We start from the raw sequence: 18,894 nt of genomic DNA on the forward strand, positions 1-18,894 counted from the left end.
AATGTCCGGCGGCCACCCCGCACTCCGGCTCGTCAGCTCTGCGCCTGTAATTATTTTAATCATTTACTTTCATCTGGAGTGTTCCTGCCATACTTCTGTGTTTAGAGGCCATTCTTAATTACCCTGCCAAGACACTCTTCCCCTCTTTTCATGTGAGGAAAAGGGGCAGAGAGAGAGAGAGAGAGAGCCCGATGGGGACAAAATCCAGGAATCTTGACAGCATCATAAAAGCTCCGAGCTCTGCTGGTTGTTCACTCTGTTTTCCCCCCTTCAACTTCTCTCTCTCTTTCTGTTTCTCTGTCTCTGACTCCCCCACCCCTCCGCCAACCCACATCCTTCTCCAATTCGAACTATTCCTCCCTCTCTCTCTCTCTTGCTCCCCACCCTCCCTCACTTCCTCCAGTTCCCCCTTTATCGCAAGCACACACAGGAATCGCCTCCGGGGCCCAGTGCTCTGACTGCTAATACACTCGCACACACTGTGACATACATCATGCGCCACGTTCGCTGCGTATTATCTGGTAAATCTATACACCTCTCTCTCTCTCTCCGCAGCTCCTCTTTATTTAGGCACCATGCACCAGTCTGGTTCTCGGGTGCATCTGGTTTGTGTCTGGTAGTTGTTGGCTCAATTCCTGCCGTCGCTGCTCTCGCTGTTGTGCCCTCTCAGCAATTGTGAGACACGCTCTGCGCACTGGTGCAAATATATAAGCTATAATTGGGGCCCCTGGCTGTTTAAGGATTATTCCAAGTTTGGAATATCTAAAGTCTGGATGGTGGTGTTTCATTTTCATTCAGTTCGAACTCATTAACTGAAATTTTTGTTTTTCTGTCATCTGAACATAAATTAGTGCTTGAGCACTGTTATATATGAGTGGTATTCGAGATAGGGAAAAAGGCGCAGTTTCTGCTCCGTCCAGATAAAACGATGGGTGCTATTGTCCTGTTTTGAGATGGGTTCTTCAGCCAGAGACTCAGAGAAAGAACGGCGCTGAGCATTAAGAGACACGTTGACTCCAGAGGGACTCGTCTGAGTTTGGGGATTATGGACTCATAGCCCAAGGGTAGTTTGTTAAGAGTAGGGCATGTTTTGAACTCAGATTAAGAATATAGGTGGTGCGTGAAGGGGGCAGAGCAAATTAATAGTATTCATGGTTTTTGTGTGGGCCTCACTTCAATCAGTGGATGAGAAATATGGAGGTTGCAGTCTTCGGGGTGATAAATAGTTCAAAATGTTGCGTATGTATGGGGGAATTTCTGATCAATGGATTGCAAGATGTTTATTCTTTACAACAGACAATAATGCATTTTTTTTTACTAGAACTTTAGTTATTATTTGTGCATTTTTGATATGCATTATTCACCTCTGGATTAGAATTTTTATACCTTAGTTACTAGCATCTATTTATTAGACTAGTGGGTATTTTAATTGTTACAAGTAATCATCGTACCAATTTTATTTTTACTATAAAGTATAGCAAACCTGCCGGTAAAGTGTAACTTCATACTAAACTGAAAAACGTGGGATAGTTCCAAAAAGTGAGATGATCTACAATGACACTGGCACCTGTAGCAACTGGAATGCATTTTAGAAAGTGAACAGCACATAATTCCATAAAATTAAATGGATTAAAAGCCTATTTTGAGTATTATTATTTATTAAAGTGCAACTATCAGATGAAAACAACATTTAAAATTAAGCTGAAGCTGATTCAGAGCTGAAATTTAATTTGTGACATTATTGATAAATTTTTTAGCAAGAACATTGCCGTTTATTTTGAAGCTACTTAACACAATTTGAACTGTATAATGCCCTTTATCTTCTTTTTACTTTACTTATCTACTACTTGCAATCGAATAGTTAGTTAGGCTGCTAGTCAATATCGGAATAGTGACAGCAAAGGAATCTGTAAAAACGCAATAAAGCAAAACCGCAACAGATAACACTCTGAAGAAAAATCCTAAAATGACCTGCTACAATATAACCATGCCTTTTCACTTTATCTGGTCAAAACTTTGACTGTGAACAAAGGTTGCGTCAGGGAAGTATGTCCAGCCGCGACGTGAGCGTGTTCGACATTGCAATTTCCACATTTGCATTCTTGAAGAAACGCAACGCCGGTGTCACCGGCACCGCTTTTTCGGTTTAATCTGCAATTTCACGGTGCTGAGAGCGGGCCGGGTTGAATTCATTGTTCCAGCCTGTCGTCGTTTAGCGGCGCTTTGCTTTTGTCAAGCGGCGGAGGGCGTCCACGGGACCTGGGCACGAGAGGGACCACTTCATCTGAAGGGGTGAAAAAGAGCAAGCTAAATGGAAGTGACAGCCTCTGAAAAAATTCCTACCGGCAGCTGGGAGGATTTGACATGGCGAGCTCCCCCACCACCGTCGGCCCTATGACCCCCGTGCCTGGCACACGCACCTGCCGCTCTGAGGCGCGCTTTCACCGGCAGAGAGATTATCTCTGGGCGTGGTGTGGTCGACCCGTCGTCAATAAAGTCCTGTGAAAACCCCCTTATGCGTGAAAGAGCCTCTATTCAGCCGCCTTTGTTCAACACATTTTTATGGGACAACATTGGGCATTATGAGGTTGCGAGATTTACATGGGACTCCATAGAGGGGTATAATCCTTTCAAGCAGCAAACGAATAAAAGTTTAAACCCGCTGTTTTCATATTTATTAGCTGGTTAAAGCAGGCGAGGCAGCTGATCCCACTTAAACCAACAGGCTTCAATATGTCTACTAGGCTAGCAGATCATTAAACACAACCAAAACTGAATAAAGCTGTCTTCACCGAACCTTTATTTCAAATCTATCTATCTATCTATCTATCTATCTATCTATCTATCTATCTATCTATCTATCTATCTATCTATCTATCTATCTATCTATATTTCTATCTATATATCGTATGGACCCCAAGGCTGTCCACATCCCCCTGACTCTCTGCCACCCCTTCTCTGTCCAAGCTGATTGTTTCCACACCAGTGGAGTGCTAGGGGCTACTTCACTGTCACACTGCATCACGAAGAGGGAAAGATGAGGGGAGAGGTAAGAAAGACAGAGAAAGAGACTTTAAAATCTTTGAGGGCACACATGAGAAGGGACACAGTTACCAACAGTGACGCCTGTTCACTTGAATGTGACTGATATTGCCCCCTCGCGTTGAGGAACGTTCAATGCAATCAGCTCCTTTCGCTTTGCGTGCACACTTAAACAGTTGCAAGCTATTTTATTCTGGAATTATGCCACATGCACCTCTGCAAAAACGCGATGCACAATTAACAGTTCACGATTTAACAGTATGGGCTGTTAGTCTATAAAAAAATTTCATATCTAATAATTAATATCTAACATTGTTATAAAGCCCAGTAGTCTGAATAGTGACCGTGCCGCTTATTCAGGCTTTAGCCTATATGTTTAACATGTTTGAATTTAGCTGATGGTAAAACCTGAGAGAACCGGTGATGCATGTTTAATTAGTCTACGTGTTATGCTAATCTTATATGCTATCTTTTTTTTTTTTTTTTTTTTTTTTTTTTTAATTTTGGGCGCAAAATCAGCGGCTCCTCATCATGAGAAACGCGGTGTTTTCTTCCTTCAGCACACCCATGCGCTTCATCTCCTCGGGTGCAGAGACGTTTTCACCGTCGCCGTTATTCGCGCCCAGCGGGGACCTTCTCACTCAGCAGTTTGTCCCACCGCCTGCATTATACAGTGTGGCTTTTGACTTCATTTTATTTTATTTTTTATGTTGGGGTGAGGACACACAGAGTCGCATCAAAAAAACACTGCTGAACTATCAGGATCAACAACCCCCCCACCATCCCACCCCCAGAGTCATCCCAGGGGCCTTAAAGGCAGGATAGCGGGATAACAGTGAATTACGAGGTACAGTTTCTAATGGAGATTAGTTAAATGCTTTCCTAAAACGGGTAATTAGTAAAATGGAGTCTATCCGCGTAAAGGAATTCACCGAAAATTTAAATTCTGTCTCTCCGCACGCTGTTCGGCTGCTTAAACTATTCCTTAAAACGAAAGTCAAGACGAAAATGAACGACTAGGAGTACAGTAGGCTAGGAATATACGTATTACATTAACTTATTATTAGCTTATGTTTTTTTAAACGTAGTTTTCAGGTATTGGGCCTAAAAGTTAACGGGCTCCAACTCAACAACCGATGAACTTCTACCTGAAGAAGTTACTATGGCAACATCCAGTTTGCTAGTCCAAAACAAGCTAAAGCCTTTAGCTGACTGTTCATCGACAAACGTAAGCAGGCTGCTGTTGTTATTAACTTTATTGCAGATTTAAATAGCACAAAAGCTCGAAGTGCCGTGTTTAAAACGTCTTCAGAAAAGTTGACGGTTAGCAAACTTAGCGAGAAGCGCCGAAATTGAGTGGCGCGCGAAATCCGAACAGAAAACAACACTGTCCCAAACTGCTAAATTATCTTTCTGTTTTTTTTTTTTTTTTCTCCCAATGCACGCAAATGAGCTGTCGTTATTTGTTACGCAAGAAATGTTATCCCTTGTACAACACGCGTTTTCTTTAGCAGTTTGCATCTGGTTATAATTCTCGCGCTCCGAGACAAAAACGCTTTTCAAAGACGTGTAATTCTCTTAGCTCGCACTTTTGGTAGTGTGACATTGAGCCAAAGACGACGAACCGAATCATTAAACATGTTAATTCTTCAGTACATTCGCAAAAGGGTGTGATAAGCGCACACGGTTAGCAGAAAAAAAAAAACTCGCCGCGTTGGGTGAGAAACGCTCGGATTATCCCTCGTTTCGCCCCGGGCTTTTGGCTGCCGAGTCTGACTGGACCTGCAGGCTGCTCACCGGGCCGGATTGGACCAGGTGCCCCGAGGCGCGCTCTGTCCAAATCCCTCAGGGACAAGGAACCAGTGCAACTCTTACCCTGCAGCTCTGCTTTGACTGTGGATTATAGGACAAACGCTGGTATCTCCGTAAACACGCAGACACACGCGTACACAGAGAAAGACCAGACGCTCTAAGCCCGGGGCAACAAGATATAGAGCCCGTGCTATTTAGATTGATGTAGGCCACTTTGATTTAAAACTCTCATCCAGCACTTTTTTCTGCGCGATAAGGAGAAACAATTGAACACTGTGTGATTCTTAAAGAAAGCACTGTCATTAAATGTCAAGAGAGGGTCTCGAATATATAAGGGTGAAGCAATATCAATCCTTAGAACATGAGAGCTGCCAAATATTGTTATATAATGTGTCAGTACTACGTTAGTCTGAATTGGGACTGGAAATGTGATCAAGTGAACATGTGCTGTAGTTACCCTAAGGAACATTCAAGACCTGGTCTGACTCCTGAAAGTATTTATAACGGTGTAACGTGAAATCATAACCGATTTAGTCAAAACATAATAGCTTTGATTTAAATGTAATTTAGATGTTACCGCTGTGCATTAAAAAAAAGACACACTGTGCGTTTATTGTTAAATATAATTTATTTTATACCACACACACACACAAAATTATATGACTTTTTCTTTTTTAAGCAGTTGGAGGAGGTGGTTGGTCGTTGGAGGAGTTCAGAAACATCAGGAACCATGCGGGCGCAGTTCAAGGTGATGTTCTGGAGAACTTTTAACCACATTTATGATAAGAGTGATAAAAGTTTAGCATTATGGAACATTATAGGGCAAAACAGTTCAGAGACCCAGGAGGCAATTTGATTCAAAAGAATAAGATGCACAAAGATTACTTTTCACATGATAATAGTCATCAGCTGGTCTCATGACTTTTCTCAGATTGTCTTATTGGGCAGCAGTGGCAGCACCCATGCGCAGAAGCTCTTTCCTATGCGTAAGAATGATGTCGAAACTGGACTGGAGTCGGTTCTGCTGCTCCTGGACACGGTTTTGTAAGGTGCGAACCCACCGGATAAGGGCCAGACGTCGATACATCGTCAGTTGGACCTGGTGCTTCTCCATTTCCTGTGCCTTGAACCTCTCCCGGTCCTGTAGAGTCCAAACAGCCTCCATAAGGTCCGGCAACTCAGAGCAAGGGTCGGTGTCTGAGTCTGATGAGCCGTCTTCAACCGCGTCAGCACCCTCCAGGCTCTCTCGACGCCGCTCTGCCTTCTTATCCGCACGGTTTTGGTTTTTCAGGGTGTCCACGGTCGCATTTTCATTGTCTGCCGTTGGATGTTCCCGGCAGATTTGATCCCAGATGGAATTGTGGGCCCCCGCGCCCCCAATGTCACCACTCCCTGTGCTGAGCGGAGAAGAGCTTTCTGACCTGTAACTGAATTCAAACTCTTCGTCACTGTCGGCCCAGTCTATCACACCATCTTCCTCTTCATCATCATCCAGTAGGTCCTCTACTTTCTCACTTTCTACCAACGCTTTCTCCTTTTCGTCATCCGTCATTCTCCTCATCTCTTCATCAACCTTGCCTTCTTCTGCGCCATCTGGAGGCACTCTGCCACCCATATCATCTCCACTTTCAATCTCAGGGAGAGGCTCCAAAGGGCTCCAGCAGGGCAGGCGAGACAAGGGGGAGAGGGGTCCAAGTCCGTAGTGATTGGCAGAAAGGGGCAGATCACGGCCCAAAGCTCTTGGACGCACCTGATTGCGATTTTCATCTCCTGTCATGGGGTCATCATCCTGCCCCAGGAAGTTGAAGTTACCATCTTTCTCGCATCTCTTCTGACTGCTGGTGCTATGGATGCGCAAGGCTGACTGTGGTCCGACCAGAGCCTGACTTCCAAGCACAGGGTTCACGGCCCGATCTTGCTGAAGCATTTTCAGTTTTGTTTGAGATTCACTCGCTCTTTGAAACGGGGAGATAAAAAAAGAAAGTTAGCGGTTTGACAGTCTTTACAGGACGCAAAAGCAAAGTAATACATTATATTATTATATAGCTGCGGATATAGTTTCAAACAAAACAGAAAAGTGCTGAAAGGCCACTAAAACACCGTAAATAATATCTGTGGCTAAAATCCCTCACTAATAATGGTTAAAATAATACATGAAATATTCAGTGGTGCAATTCCACGGCATGTTCTCCATTTCGGTGACATGAAATATTCAGATGTCCTCTCACAGATATAGTCCACGTAATAACTTGGGGGGCCTGTCAATCATTCGGCGTGACAGGCGCTGTGGTGCTGAAGAACAGCAACCAGCGATCCAGGGTTGCGCGCCCGAGGCGCAAATAATAAAACGATTGAGGACATAAAATCTGCAAGTAGTCCAATTACGCCCCAAGAACAGGACCGAAAATTTGTGCTAACCTGAAAAGCTCGGTGTATTTCGGCATATTTAACATCCCTGCTGTAATTTACTTGACGTTGCACCCAATTCGATCGGAGCAGCTCGAAGCGCCGCGTTAAAATAAATATACACGAGGCATTAAGCAAATCAATTAACGTTAAACCACCGATCAAACGCATTTTTTTTTTGGAGCTCGACGCCTGACTAGCCGCGCAAACGCTATCAAAATAAAGGTCAGCGCGGAGTCAGATAATAAAAAAAAAAATCGGTAACAAATCAGCCGCAAAAACCAAGAGAAATCCAAATAAACACCGGTTGGATTACATAAGAGCGGCGGTTACGCCAGTCTCACCCCATCTCTCAGCTTCTCTCGCTCGGCCGGGAACGCGGCGGAAAACAGCGCACATCCTCAGACAGCCTAAACCTCCTCCGATTTTATCTAGCCGTTACATAAATGTCTGATTGACAATAACATTTGAGAATCAATTATTAGAGGGCATCGTCTTACGGTTTGTTGTCCGTTTTCCGTCCGCGAATAAGATACGGCGTCGTCCCTGTTTTCCCCTCCTCCGACCGACCCTCTCTAGCGATGTTAATCTGATTCCTCCTCTCTCTCCCTCCCTCCCATCCGCTCGCTTTTCCCGTGTACCGCAGCGGACCACTGGGCTATGACTCACTTCCTAAACTGGGAAGGGACCACATGAGATTGAACCCGGTGAAATGAGTGGAAAATAGTGTGGGAAAACCAATTCAAGCCTTGAAGAAAGGAGGGGGCTCTAACTAAAACATTTTTTTTTTTTTAATATAATCAATTCTGACAGATATACGTACATCATAACATCAGTGTACAAATAAATATCACAGAAATATTTTTTACTCGAGATGACAATCTGGTCAGAAAATACTTTTTATTCTTACAAAGTGTATAATGTCAGGATGGCTATTTTACAGTAACTCTTAATAGGCCTGCAGTTTTGTTGTTAAAGGTCTTATCATGAGGCACTGTGTGACTGTGTTTTGGTGCTTGTACATCAGACAGACTCAGTAAGTACATTCCCTCCCTATCCCATGACAAGCAATTGCTGGCGACAGAAAAGAACTCTTCTCTCTCCCCCTCCTCGCTCTGTCCAACAACATCCCCATTCAAGTGTCGCACCTTCAGGCTGTCTCTCCTCTCTCCCCCCCTTCCATCTCTCAATAATAGCCTTAACACATGAAAAATACATCAAATAAAAAGTCTGCCTGCGGCTTCGTCACATGGAAAATCATCTACATCAAGCAAACAATCCGGGGAAGGAACGGGAATGAAGATGAGAGCAAGAGACAAGAGATGCTTGCAGTTGCCTCGTAAAATGAGCTTTAACACTTGCTGTATGATTTCAAAAACATTACCTGTAAAACAGTACGGGGTTAGACGCACGTTTATGCCACACACATGGAAAAAAAAGCCGGATTGTGTCCCACACATGCATGATAAGTTGCAGTAAAAGCGTGCTGTTGCCAGAAAACTGAAGCGCTTGTTTGGATGTGAGCAGCCTGCAGTTATGACCCATTTCCCTCAGTTCAGTTGCACGTCTCCCGTCCCGGCGGTTTGAGCAGTGACAGAGCCCAAAGGAACTCACCCCTGGCACTGCTGTCAAAAGCCACCACTCAGATCCAGTATGGCAGCTACTGCACATTCAACCAGTTGCCCAGAAGCTCTCCACACACACACACACACACACACACACACACACACACACACACACGGACACACACACGGACACACACACGGACACACACACACACACACACACGGACACACACACGGACAACGTGGCTTGGCAGGCTACACAGAATTAGTTTTCTAGTTTGACAAGGTCAATTATCTTCAAAAGAGCATTTCTTTTTGGGATCATTGGTTAAAACAAAATGCGCCATGTGGAGGCTCAACATGTTGCTGGAACCAAACTTGCTTAAAAATTGCAAAATGAAAATTACAAATGAGCTCAAAATCATCCAGGGGCTTCTGAGAGCTGCTCTCGGTATTCTCTTGACAATATAGTCACAAATCAGAGGCTGTGTCCACCCTGGAGCAAGGTTGATCCATTAAAAAAAAAAAAAAAAAAAAAAATTCAACTCCAGAAGAGAGCTGAATTTATAATAACGCTAAAAAAAAAAAAAAAAAAAAATGCTGTTAACCAAAGCATAACCACACAATTGTCTTGGTATCCATTTGAGCAGGTTACATAGGAAATATTCTTGGCAGTAAAATGAAAATAAAAGCAATGATTTAAAATACACTTTAATACACAATTTTATAAAAACAAATAAAATTACTTCACTTAAAAATGAGAAAAATCACAATATTTACATGATACAAATAATCTAAAACAAGACAAACTCTCAACAACATAGCATTCAGTATGGACAATCGGACAAATAGAATTCTGTATTAATTGTTAGTAACACTGGGAAGTTTGGAAACAACTTTAGTTTTCCAGATAGCTGAAAATACTTCTTGGCGGTCCTGTAGGTTTGAGGGAGTTCCCGAGACATGGCCGCTTGGCAGCAGGGCTAAAAGACTCCAACTGTCCTCTTTTCTTCACCTGCAAAGTTAATTTACTTATTTTAACTCATACTTCAGAACAAATGTCATTTTTTTATTTCACACACAAATAGATTGAAAAAATTAGGTTCATATTACATCTGGTTTATAATCTCGGTAAATATCCTGGCAACTTTCACTTGTTTATTGCAGAAAAAAAGTGATTTATTGCAACAAGCAGACAGGACTGTCCTTTCTCTTCTGAACGCGTAGCGGAGCGGTTTTCTTTTAACATCACAAAAAACAGTTAACAGTACAAAAACAGTTAACCTATCTTATCGAAATGAACCACATAATATAAAAAAGGTGCATCAATGCCAGTCCCATGTAAACTGAGGCACGCAAAAGCTTATTATTTATCAATTTTAATATCGTGAGATAGCAGAGCGCAAGAAAACAATACAGTCTGAAGTAGCTGCTCAATTAAACAATCTTGCTCAGTCATGGCGATGTTAGTGCCCTAAAACTGTTAGAAATGGACTATTTCCCATCCAGAGATAAACGATTGGATGAAGTGACTAAAGATGAGGAGTCTGTTATCTGCACAGGTGCACGATCAGTTGTGCTGCGTTCGCTCTTCTGAGGCTATGCACGTCTGTTTGTGTAATGCAGTATAGTGCTACAGCTCTCATTAAACCCGTTTAAGTCAAGTGAAGCTCGTCCCGCTTTAAACCAGTTTTTCCTTAAAACCCCATTTCTGAAAATCTTATCTATCAGCAAACTTCAAATTTGTTATGGTCAAGCTACGGGAGAAATAAAAACAGTATTGGAAAGGGCTTAAATCACAGCTTTCATAGGATATCAAAACCAAAAAAAAAAAAAAAAAATTTTTTTTATTTATTTCACTATGCGTTGGGTTTTCCAAGATCGCATCATATATAGTAAAAGCTATCATTACATAAAACATTTATCTTGAATGTTGAAGTAATTAGACGCCTCAACTCTCAGTGTCTTAATTAAAACTACAGCTCCATCTGGTGGTACAACTAATAACTACACTTAAAAATCATGCATTAAGGAAACGTCAGTATTTCTTTTTCCTTTAAATGTTATTCTAAAAAACGTAAATAACATTAGAAAACTTAAAATACCTGTTTTCTGAGTCCCTCTGATGCAGGCGGCTCTTTTTCTGGTGACAGGGTTTGGAAGAGGAAACCTCGTGAGTTACGAGGAGCCAAGGGGTTGCTGTCAGAGATGCTGGCTAACTTTTGCAACATTGCTCGAGGCTGACTGAGTAATGAGCCTCTCTTGACCTGAAGATGAAGTACACACCAAAAGATTACAAATCTGTGACGGTATTTCCCCGTAAAAGCAATTTAAACAAGTTGACAGTAGAACTGCTATAACAAATACTAGAAAGATACCACTAATAAACTAAAATCTACACAGGAAGTAGAGAACAGCATTAGGGAGGAACACTGACCACAGTGGGCTGAAATGGCTTTCGGAACTGGTTGGTACTGGGAGCGGCTTTCTCTTGCAGGGGAGCAGCTGGAGGGTCTGTAAACAGGTGTCAGTTTTAGAAGTGTATCCAGGAGAAACTCCAAAGTCAGTCAACCAGCACGATAGTCCAAAATACTGTCAGAAACCTTGATTTATTACATTTGGTTGATCTTTGCTATCTTAGTACCTTTCTTTTGAAGGGTTTTAGCAGTTAGTTTCTTAGCTAGCTTCATAAACTGACTGTCTTCTTCTGCAATCTTTTCCTCATCATCTGCATCTTCTCCCTTTTTGGCCCGAGCTTCGGTCTATAGAACAAGATCCAAGTCAGACACATAAAGACAACCACGAACACATAATTCTTTGGTTCTCTCACACACACACACACCTGTTCTCTCATCCACTGTTCCCGCTCTAGCCGTTCTTTACGTCTTTGCAACTCCAGCTGATCGATTTCTTCATCATCTTCTTCCTCATCTCCATCAGGACCCATTCCACCAAACTCAAAGTTATCATCTGGACAAAACAAACATACAAAACAGGTCAGACACATCTGGTTCAGTTAGCTGCTAGAAGCACTCTTCATCATCGGTATATTGAGAGGTGGCATCCAGACTACAAACTGAACTCACCAATGTTTTTCCAGCGGAAACGCCGAGCTCGTCCAGGTCCATCAGAATGCAGATCTCCATCAGCGAGGTAACGCTCCTGATAAAGCCGCAGTCTTCGCTTATCATCATCCAAGACCTGCTTCCTGTAAGGAGAACATAATGAGCCTCAAGTTCCTAGTTAAAGACTATGACAGGCTACAGAAGAAGCTGTCATTTAGAAAAGCAATCAGGTCGGGCACAACAGAATCACCCCGCTTAGCTTTGATAAATCGGTTGGCTCCCCCATGTGGCATATTGATATTACAACACTTTCTTGTGCAGCTTGTGCTGTCCACTGTAAAATGCAAATCTACCAAAAAAGCATTTCAGCTGCTTTAGAATGTACTCAACTGTTCCACCAACAATAAAAAAAAAAACAAAAACGTAAGTCAATGAAAGATTAAGATATTTCTTACATGTGAATCTTGTTAACTTGGTCCATCAGCTCCTCATCTGATGGCAAATCTTCCTGTATCTCCTCCTCCTCGTATTCATCACCACCATCATCATCCTCATCCTCACTGCCCAAATCACTACCAGACAACTCTGCCTCGGACTCCACAAACTCTGCTAAACGGCTGTTGGAACACAAATATCATGAATAGGTATCAATACGCACACACACAAACCATAATCAAATAAGATTAAATATATTCATCTCTAAACTCCCAACCTCTACTGCGCTGAAATGGTTTTTAAACTACTTAAATTGTTCACAAATATCTCTGAAAAACAAAAAGACACACATTTTCTTTTTGCCAGTGCGTCGTCCAAAGACCGCTTCCCTTTCCTCTTCCTGCTCCTCCTCTTCATTCTCAGTTTCCTCTTCTTCAGGATCTGATTTATCGTCATTTTCATCCTTAAATTAAAAATACATTTTTACAGCACAAAGCACTGAGATAATAGTAACAAATGCAGACAAACAGTCTTGTTGTTTCTGTGCCACCATACAATATATTTTTTTCTGAAAACACTCCCATTTTCTGGACAAACAGGTAGTCCCACCTCAAACTCACCCCACTGGTTGAACCAATGTGGGAACATTTGGCAAAGTAACAGTATCAAATATTTTCTAAGACCCATTATTTGTCAAGTACCTTTTCACTGAGGCTGTCTACATCTGACAGGAGCCGGAACTCACAGTCACCCTCCTCCTCTTGTTCCTCAATTATGTTCTTGTTTCTATGGGGACAGTATGAGGGTATACATTATTGAGTATTTTTTTAATACTAACTATACATTTCAAGGATATGCAAGAAAACGATGTACATCGATGTACCTGTTTGTTTCAGATAGCTTTTCAAAGGCTGGACTTGAGACTGATCGTAGCGATGAAGCAGCTAAAAAATATAGACTTTGTTATCTATAAAACTTAAACATCTTTTTAACCCAATGTATAAACACCACAAGACTTACATGGGCTTCCTGTGAACTTGCCAGAGCAGAGAGCCAACAGCTGGTCCATGTCTGCCTCTGAGCTGCCTTGACTCTCCCCTCGTTGGACTTCTGGCTCCAATGCCTTGCTCTTCTTCTTCGTGGGCTTGACAACTGGCTCTTCAGGATGTGTGGAAAAAGCTCCGGAGCACAATCCCAGCAGCTCATCCTCTGCTGCAGGCTGAGAAGCCCTTGGCTGGGTCTGCCCTGTTCCGAAGCCCCCTGAGCAGAGCCCTAGGAGCTCACCCATGTTAGCATCCATGGCGTTTTCATCCAGACTGTCTAATATAAGCTGCCGTTTGTGTGAACGGCTAGGCACACCACGGGGACCCACGTTTAAGAAGCCATCGGCATCTAGTAGCTGGGAGTGAGTGTCCTCCTCCAGTGAGAAGCGACCCTGGGAGTCCCCAGCCGGAGGGAGGGCAGACTCACTCGGGGAAGAGGGAGCATAAAGATCTTGAGAATCCTCCACAGGGAGGGAGAGGGAGGGTTCGGACATCTTACCTGAGCTCTGAAAAAACATTCAGATTTTGAAGAAATAAATACATTTAAAAAGGTATAGGTCACATTATTTTTGTTCAGTAAACTTAAACAGTAAAGCTTTTTGTTTGCCAAAAATATAATTTTAAACAAAATTGTGTGACATTCACCTTTGAAGCAGAGCCAAGGAAGCTGGATCTGAAGAGGCAGGGAGATGGAGAGCGGAAAGCACTGTTGGACAGACCTCTGCCTGCAGCTCTATTGACCGGCTGGTATGATGGGATCATTGAGCCCATCAGCTCAAAGCTACTGTTATGACTGCTGTCCTTAGCCAGTGAAAGGGTGTCATCCTCCTCTGTGAAAAGAGCAAAAATTCTGAAAAATGTGTGACCAGTTGTAATACCAAAACAACAGGTATTAACAACTTACTGTTTTAAATAAGAAACAGTGACAGAGTATGTATGTAATATCCATATGCACTCACCCATTTTATTATCGGCTTCAGGGCCAGCTGTGCCTAATCTTCTTACACCATCCCTGTGTGGAAAAAGACATTCAATTAGTATGGACTACAGAGAGTGTTTTACAGCCTAATTAGGAAACGATCACATACCCTGTGCGAGAACAGGAGTTGCCAGCAAACAGCATCAGTGTTCCATCAGTGTCTGCTGGAGTTGGAGAGGGACTTTTGAATCCTGGGGAAGCACACGTTTTTACTGAAACTTCATCTTCTTCTTTGTCTGCTGCCTCTTCATCACCACCACCATCACCCAGCAATTCATCAACACCCTAAAAAAAAAAAAAGGATGGAAACAGAATTTTAACTGCTGACTGTAAAAGTCATGATAAAGAGTAGTAGTTTTTTTTAACTGACCAATTCAAGAATAATGCTAATTTTTTGTACCTCTTCATCCTCTGACTCGGTCATCTCCGCTTCCTCTTCTTCCTCACAATCCTCATTGTCAAGGCGATGCAGTGCAGCTCTGCGCTCCCTCTCCTCCTTCCTGCGGATGGCCATAGCTTGTTGTAAACGAGACTTCAACAGTACCAGTTTCTCACCTACAAGGACACAAACAAGTGTAATGAAGTAACGAAGAGGAAAAAACAAACATGCTTTCATACCTGGAAATCAAAGCACTGTGGTAAAAATATTGATTGTACCTGGTTTGACATTTGCAGGCTCATCCTCTCCCTCATTGACAGTTATTGTAATTGATTCAGAGCGCAGTTCTTCCTGTCCCGAGGGAGCGCTGTCTTTCCTCACCACATTAAGCTGCAATGTGCGCTCCCTTTTAGGGCGAGGAACAGGTTGCATGTGCTTCATGAAGCGTTCCTGTAGTGCTTTCAGAGCTGTATTACACACACAAAAATCAATCACTTGTTGAAAATGGTGGACATTTAAAAAAAAGAAAAGAAAAGTGATAATCCAAAAATCTCACCTGAGTTTTCCTGAGGTGGCTCCAACTGGACAAAAGCCCCATCATCAGCACACAACTTTGCCACAGGAGGAGGATCTAGACCAAGTTCTCTTAATCTGGCTAGTTTATTCTTGCGTGGTTTAAGTATCTGAGCAGCAGTCTGGGCCTGATCAACTGAGACCCGTTGCTCTTCTTGGTCCTTGTCTGAGAGCTTCTCTCCCCCAGTTTCTTGCTCTATGGGAGTTTCTATCTCTTGACCCACAGGTTTGGGTTTGTCAGTGCTTATGTGATATTCTACTTCTGCTTCTGCTTCATTTGAGGTCTGTGGGTTGCTGTCATTGGTGGGACTGTCCTGATGAGTGCCGGTGGCTGTGTCTCCTAGAGGTAGGGATGCGGTGAAGGACTGGGTACCTAGAGAAGATTCAGCTGGAGCGCTTGAGCCCTGCTCAGGCATGTGCTGAGATCTTGTGGTTTGATCTGAAGGTGGTTGTGTAGTGCTCTCTAAGATACAAGCCTGGTACTTTGAAGACCTTATGGACAAGTGAAAGATTATACTGGTTATTTCAACAGTATGAACATACACAGAAAATCAATTAGTTCTCTAGTGATAGACTTGATCTCATACTTGAGCAAAGCCATTGCAGGACCCTCATGACGAGGTCTTTTCTTGAAGAACTGGTGTATACTTTTGGGCTCTGGCATGTAATATGGTAGATTGAGCATAGACTCTGCAAATGTATAAAAAGACAGCAGTTAAGTTTTTTTTTTTTTTTTTATTATCCTGAAATGCTCTACACCACACTTGGGAGTTTTTTTTTATTATTTCATACAAAATACAGTAAAGCAGTAATATTTTTAACTGCTATTAAACAAAACAATGACAACATTTTCTTATTTAATATATTTTTATAATTTAATTTATTCTCATGCTTGCCAAGTTTAATTTTCAGCTTTCATTACTCTATTCTTCAGCATGACACGATCCATTCTTAATATGCTGATTTGGTGTTTAAGAAACATTTAGTCCTATTAATGATGAAAATAGTTGTGCTGAAGATTTTTGTGGAAACCATGATACATGAATATAAAGTTCAAAAGAACAGATTTCACTTGATTGTCTTAGTCTATCTTAGATGTACTTAGTAATGTAAACGCCCTTAGTGATCCTAGCAGATTGAATAACCTGAAATAACTTCTGACTGACCTCGCACAAGTCTCTGACTCTCACTGTGAAGCTCCTTGATTGCCTCCTTGCTGGCTTTTGCTGCTTTCCTCTCCTGAAAACAAGCCAGTGGTTTTAATATACTCAGTTAACACAATCATCAACACTATCACTACAAAAAATAAAAAAATTAATAAATATATATAAAAATCTTACTTTGCGTGGTGACCGGTTCTCTTGTTCCTCATCTCCACTGAACTCAGACAGATGAGGCTAGAAATTAAAAAAATTAATTAAAAAATAACCAGAAATAACAAGTTCCATCATATGGCAACTTGACACTCGAAGCAAATGTCTGTGCTTACTTTGCGTTTGGCCTTCTTTTTCACAGCTGTTCGAATAGCATCTAGAGACTCTTCTTCTTCACCTTCCAGTTGCGCTTCAGAGTCTTCCTCTAACTGAGCGTCAAATAGATCAGAGTCTCCAAGCAAACAGCCACTGTCATTAAGTGCTTTGATTGGAAAAGTCTCCTTAAAATAAAAAAAAGAAACTAAAGTGATTCAAACAAATAAATATGACATATGTTGGTTGCTAAATGTTTTAAGCACCCACCTCTGTTTTTTCTTTCAGTCGTTTTACAAGAGCAACATTGCGTTTCCCTTTTTCTTTGCATCTCTGCGACTTCTCCCTCTTCTTCTTTGCTTCTTTTGGTTTGACTTGGACTTCCACTGCCTCTGGCTCACTCTCATCACTGTCCATTTGGATACGGGATACTCGTTTTCCTCTTTTCTTTTTGTTGCTTTCAGCCTCATTGGTCTTCGTCTCCTCATCGCTGGACTCCGACAGGACCAGAGCATTTGCCATTCCAGAGTTGTCCTGCTCCCCATCACAGTCACTGTCCTGCAGTGCCTTCCGAGAGCGGCCCTTACGGCCAACAGTGATATCTTCATCTGAATCTGAAACACAAAAGGTTCAAAAAGGATCTGTCAGCCCACAACATATTTCACGCGTCAATGTTCAAAAGTGTCAAAAGCATTCTTCTCGCTCATTCATCATCAAATACAAATGAATCAAGTTCTCAAATAGTTATAATCTTAGCCAACTAACCTTGTTGGTCCTCAGTGACCGTGTTGGTCTCAATGACAGGCTCCTCCATTGGCGAGCCCATTCCACTATCTGAATCACTTTCAGCCGTTCCTGCCTCAGACAGATCTACAGGCTACAAAAAAATACATTTGTTAGCCATGTTAATATTCACTTGACAGACTTCCATTGCGTGCTTTTGTAAGCACGCGAGAATGTAAATATCGCATTGTGACTACTTAACCTTCCACGAGCACCGCATTGTAACTAATGTTAGAAGGCAACTTACACCGTGTTTATTATGACATTCTTTTGCTCACGATACTATTTTACGTAGTACATAATAAAATTATATTCGACAATGGCGACAATCAAGTTAAAGAAGCAAATAAAGTATTCAAATCTCCTCTGGCCTTACGTGACAAAAGACGGGATGAATAGCTAAGCGGGCTAGCTAAACACAAATAACCTGATGAATTTATTCAAAATCATTATCACCCGTTGAGCGAATTAGTTGTCAATTAGTATTTGTTCAACAAATATAGTCGTTTACATGTATTTTTGAAGTACTTTAGTGATATTTTGTTCTGATACATTACCCGCTCAGACAGCAGAGAGCTCATCTTTAGGTCGTGTCTCGAGTTTTATTCGGTACAAAACTACATTAATCGCTCGATGCAGACAATCCGAGGCCGTATTAACGTAAAAAACGCAGTCTTTTTATCCAAAATGTCACAAATTTCTAAATGTAAACGTTATTTTTACAACGCCAGAACGTACACATCCAACTCCCGCCCGATGGTGCTAAACGAATAGAGCTTCACCCTTCGCGCGCTGGGCTCGAGCGCTTTTCTTTAACTTTCTCCGTCATTATTTTCGAGAATCGCTATTGGACGAACGGTTGTTAGGCGCTCTTGGGCTGCGCTGATTGGACAAGACGGTCGGAACCGAAACGCCAATAACGCGCCGGATTGGTCAACGCTGACTGTAAATGGACAACAACAGAGTTCCAGCAAATGAGGCAAGTTGCCACATGGGGGCAGGATAATTTTATAATAAAATATACAGTAACTTTCAGGACGCTTCACGTAAACGGTTAATAAAAGATAACACGTAAAGATAAAGAAAACATCCACAGCCTTTTGAGTGCTTGCCAATCAGTAAACCTTTGACCATCCGCAATTAATCAATACACGTGTCAAATGGCACTTACAACTGAAATGATTGCGCGCGCAGCAGATCTTCCCTAGATTTAGATGGTCGGCTGAACTGCATTAAAGTCAGTGCCGTTGCTAAAAAATCTAATTATGTAATGCTACACGCAACTCGGCGAGCCTGTGTATCCGTGTAGTTCACCGCCCAAACCTTTTATCATTTTCACTGTGTGT

At 42.1% G+C, this 18,894-nt stretch overlaps 2 protein-coding genes across 6 annotated transcripts; both read right to left on the reverse strand.

The window, feature by feature from the left end:
• Positions 1-5,463: 5,463 nt before the first annotated feature.
• On the reverse strand, positions 5,464-7,913 carry LOC122323256 (UPF0500 protein C1orf216 homolog). 2 transcript variants are annotated; one of them, XM_043216949.1, is made up of 2 exons: positions 7,761-7,913; positions 5,464-6,809 (listed from the first exon to the last, which is right to left on the reverse strand). In XM_043216949.1, the coding sequence occupies exon 2, from the start codon at positions 6,779-6,781 to the stop codon at positions 5,792-5,794; it is 990 nt and encodes a 329-aa protein (XP_043072884.1). In that variant the 5' UTR covers positions 6,782-6,809; positions 7,761-7,913; the 3' UTR covers positions 5,464-5,791. The 2 variants fall into 2 exon arrangements, with proteins under 2 accessions (XP_043072884.1, XP_043072883.1); XM_043216948.1 differs by lacking the exon at positions 7,761-7,913 and adding an exon at positions 7,605-7,754.
• A 1,607-nt stretch (positions 7,914-9,520) lies between these two features.
• LOC122323565 (claspin) lies at positions 9,521-18,872 on the reverse strand. Of its 4 annotated transcripts, none has more exons than XM_043217479.1 (24): positions 18,720-18,872; positions 17,531-17,642; positions 17,036-17,379; positions 16,789-16,953; positions 16,640-16,696; positions 16,466-16,538; positions 15,887-15,989; positions 15,283-15,791; positions 15,005-15,193; positions 14,748-14,902; positions 14,457-14,632; positions 14,328-14,380; positions 14,014-14,198; positions 13,346-13,874; positions 13,209-13,269; positions 13,027-13,111; positions 12,676-12,788; positions 12,346-12,507; positions 11,912-12,033; positions 11,668-11,795; positions 11,470-11,587; positions 11,263-11,339; positions 10,931-11,092; positions 9,521-9,840 (listed from the first exon to the last, which is right to left on the reverse strand). In XM_043217479.1, the coding sequence occupies exons 2-24, from the start codon at positions 17,589-17,591 to the stop codon at positions 9,724-9,726; spliced, it is 3,744 nt and encodes a 1,247-aa protein (XP_043073414.1). In that variant the 5' UTR covers positions 17,592-17,642; positions 18,720-18,872; the 3' UTR covers positions 9,521-9,723. The 4 variants fall into 4 exon arrangements, with proteins under 4 accessions (XP_043073414.1, XP_043073413.1, XP_043073415.1 ...); XM_043217478.1 differs by lacking the exon at positions 18,720-18,872 and adding an exon at positions 18,106-18,520 and having other exon boundaries at positions 16,789-16,950; XM_043217480.1 differs by lacking the exon at positions 18,720-18,872 and adding an exon at positions 18,287-18,519.
• Between the last annotated feature and the right edge of the window lie 22 nt (positions 18,873-18,894).

Source organism: Puntigrus tetrazona, chromosome 19, assembly GCF_018831695.1.
Source record: "Puntigrus tetrazona isolate hp1 chromosome 19, ASM1883169v1, whole genome shotgun sequence".
NCBI classification, from domain to species: Eukaryota; Metazoa; Chordata; class Actinopteri; order Cypriniformes; family Cyprinidae; genus Puntigrus; species Puntigrus tetrazona.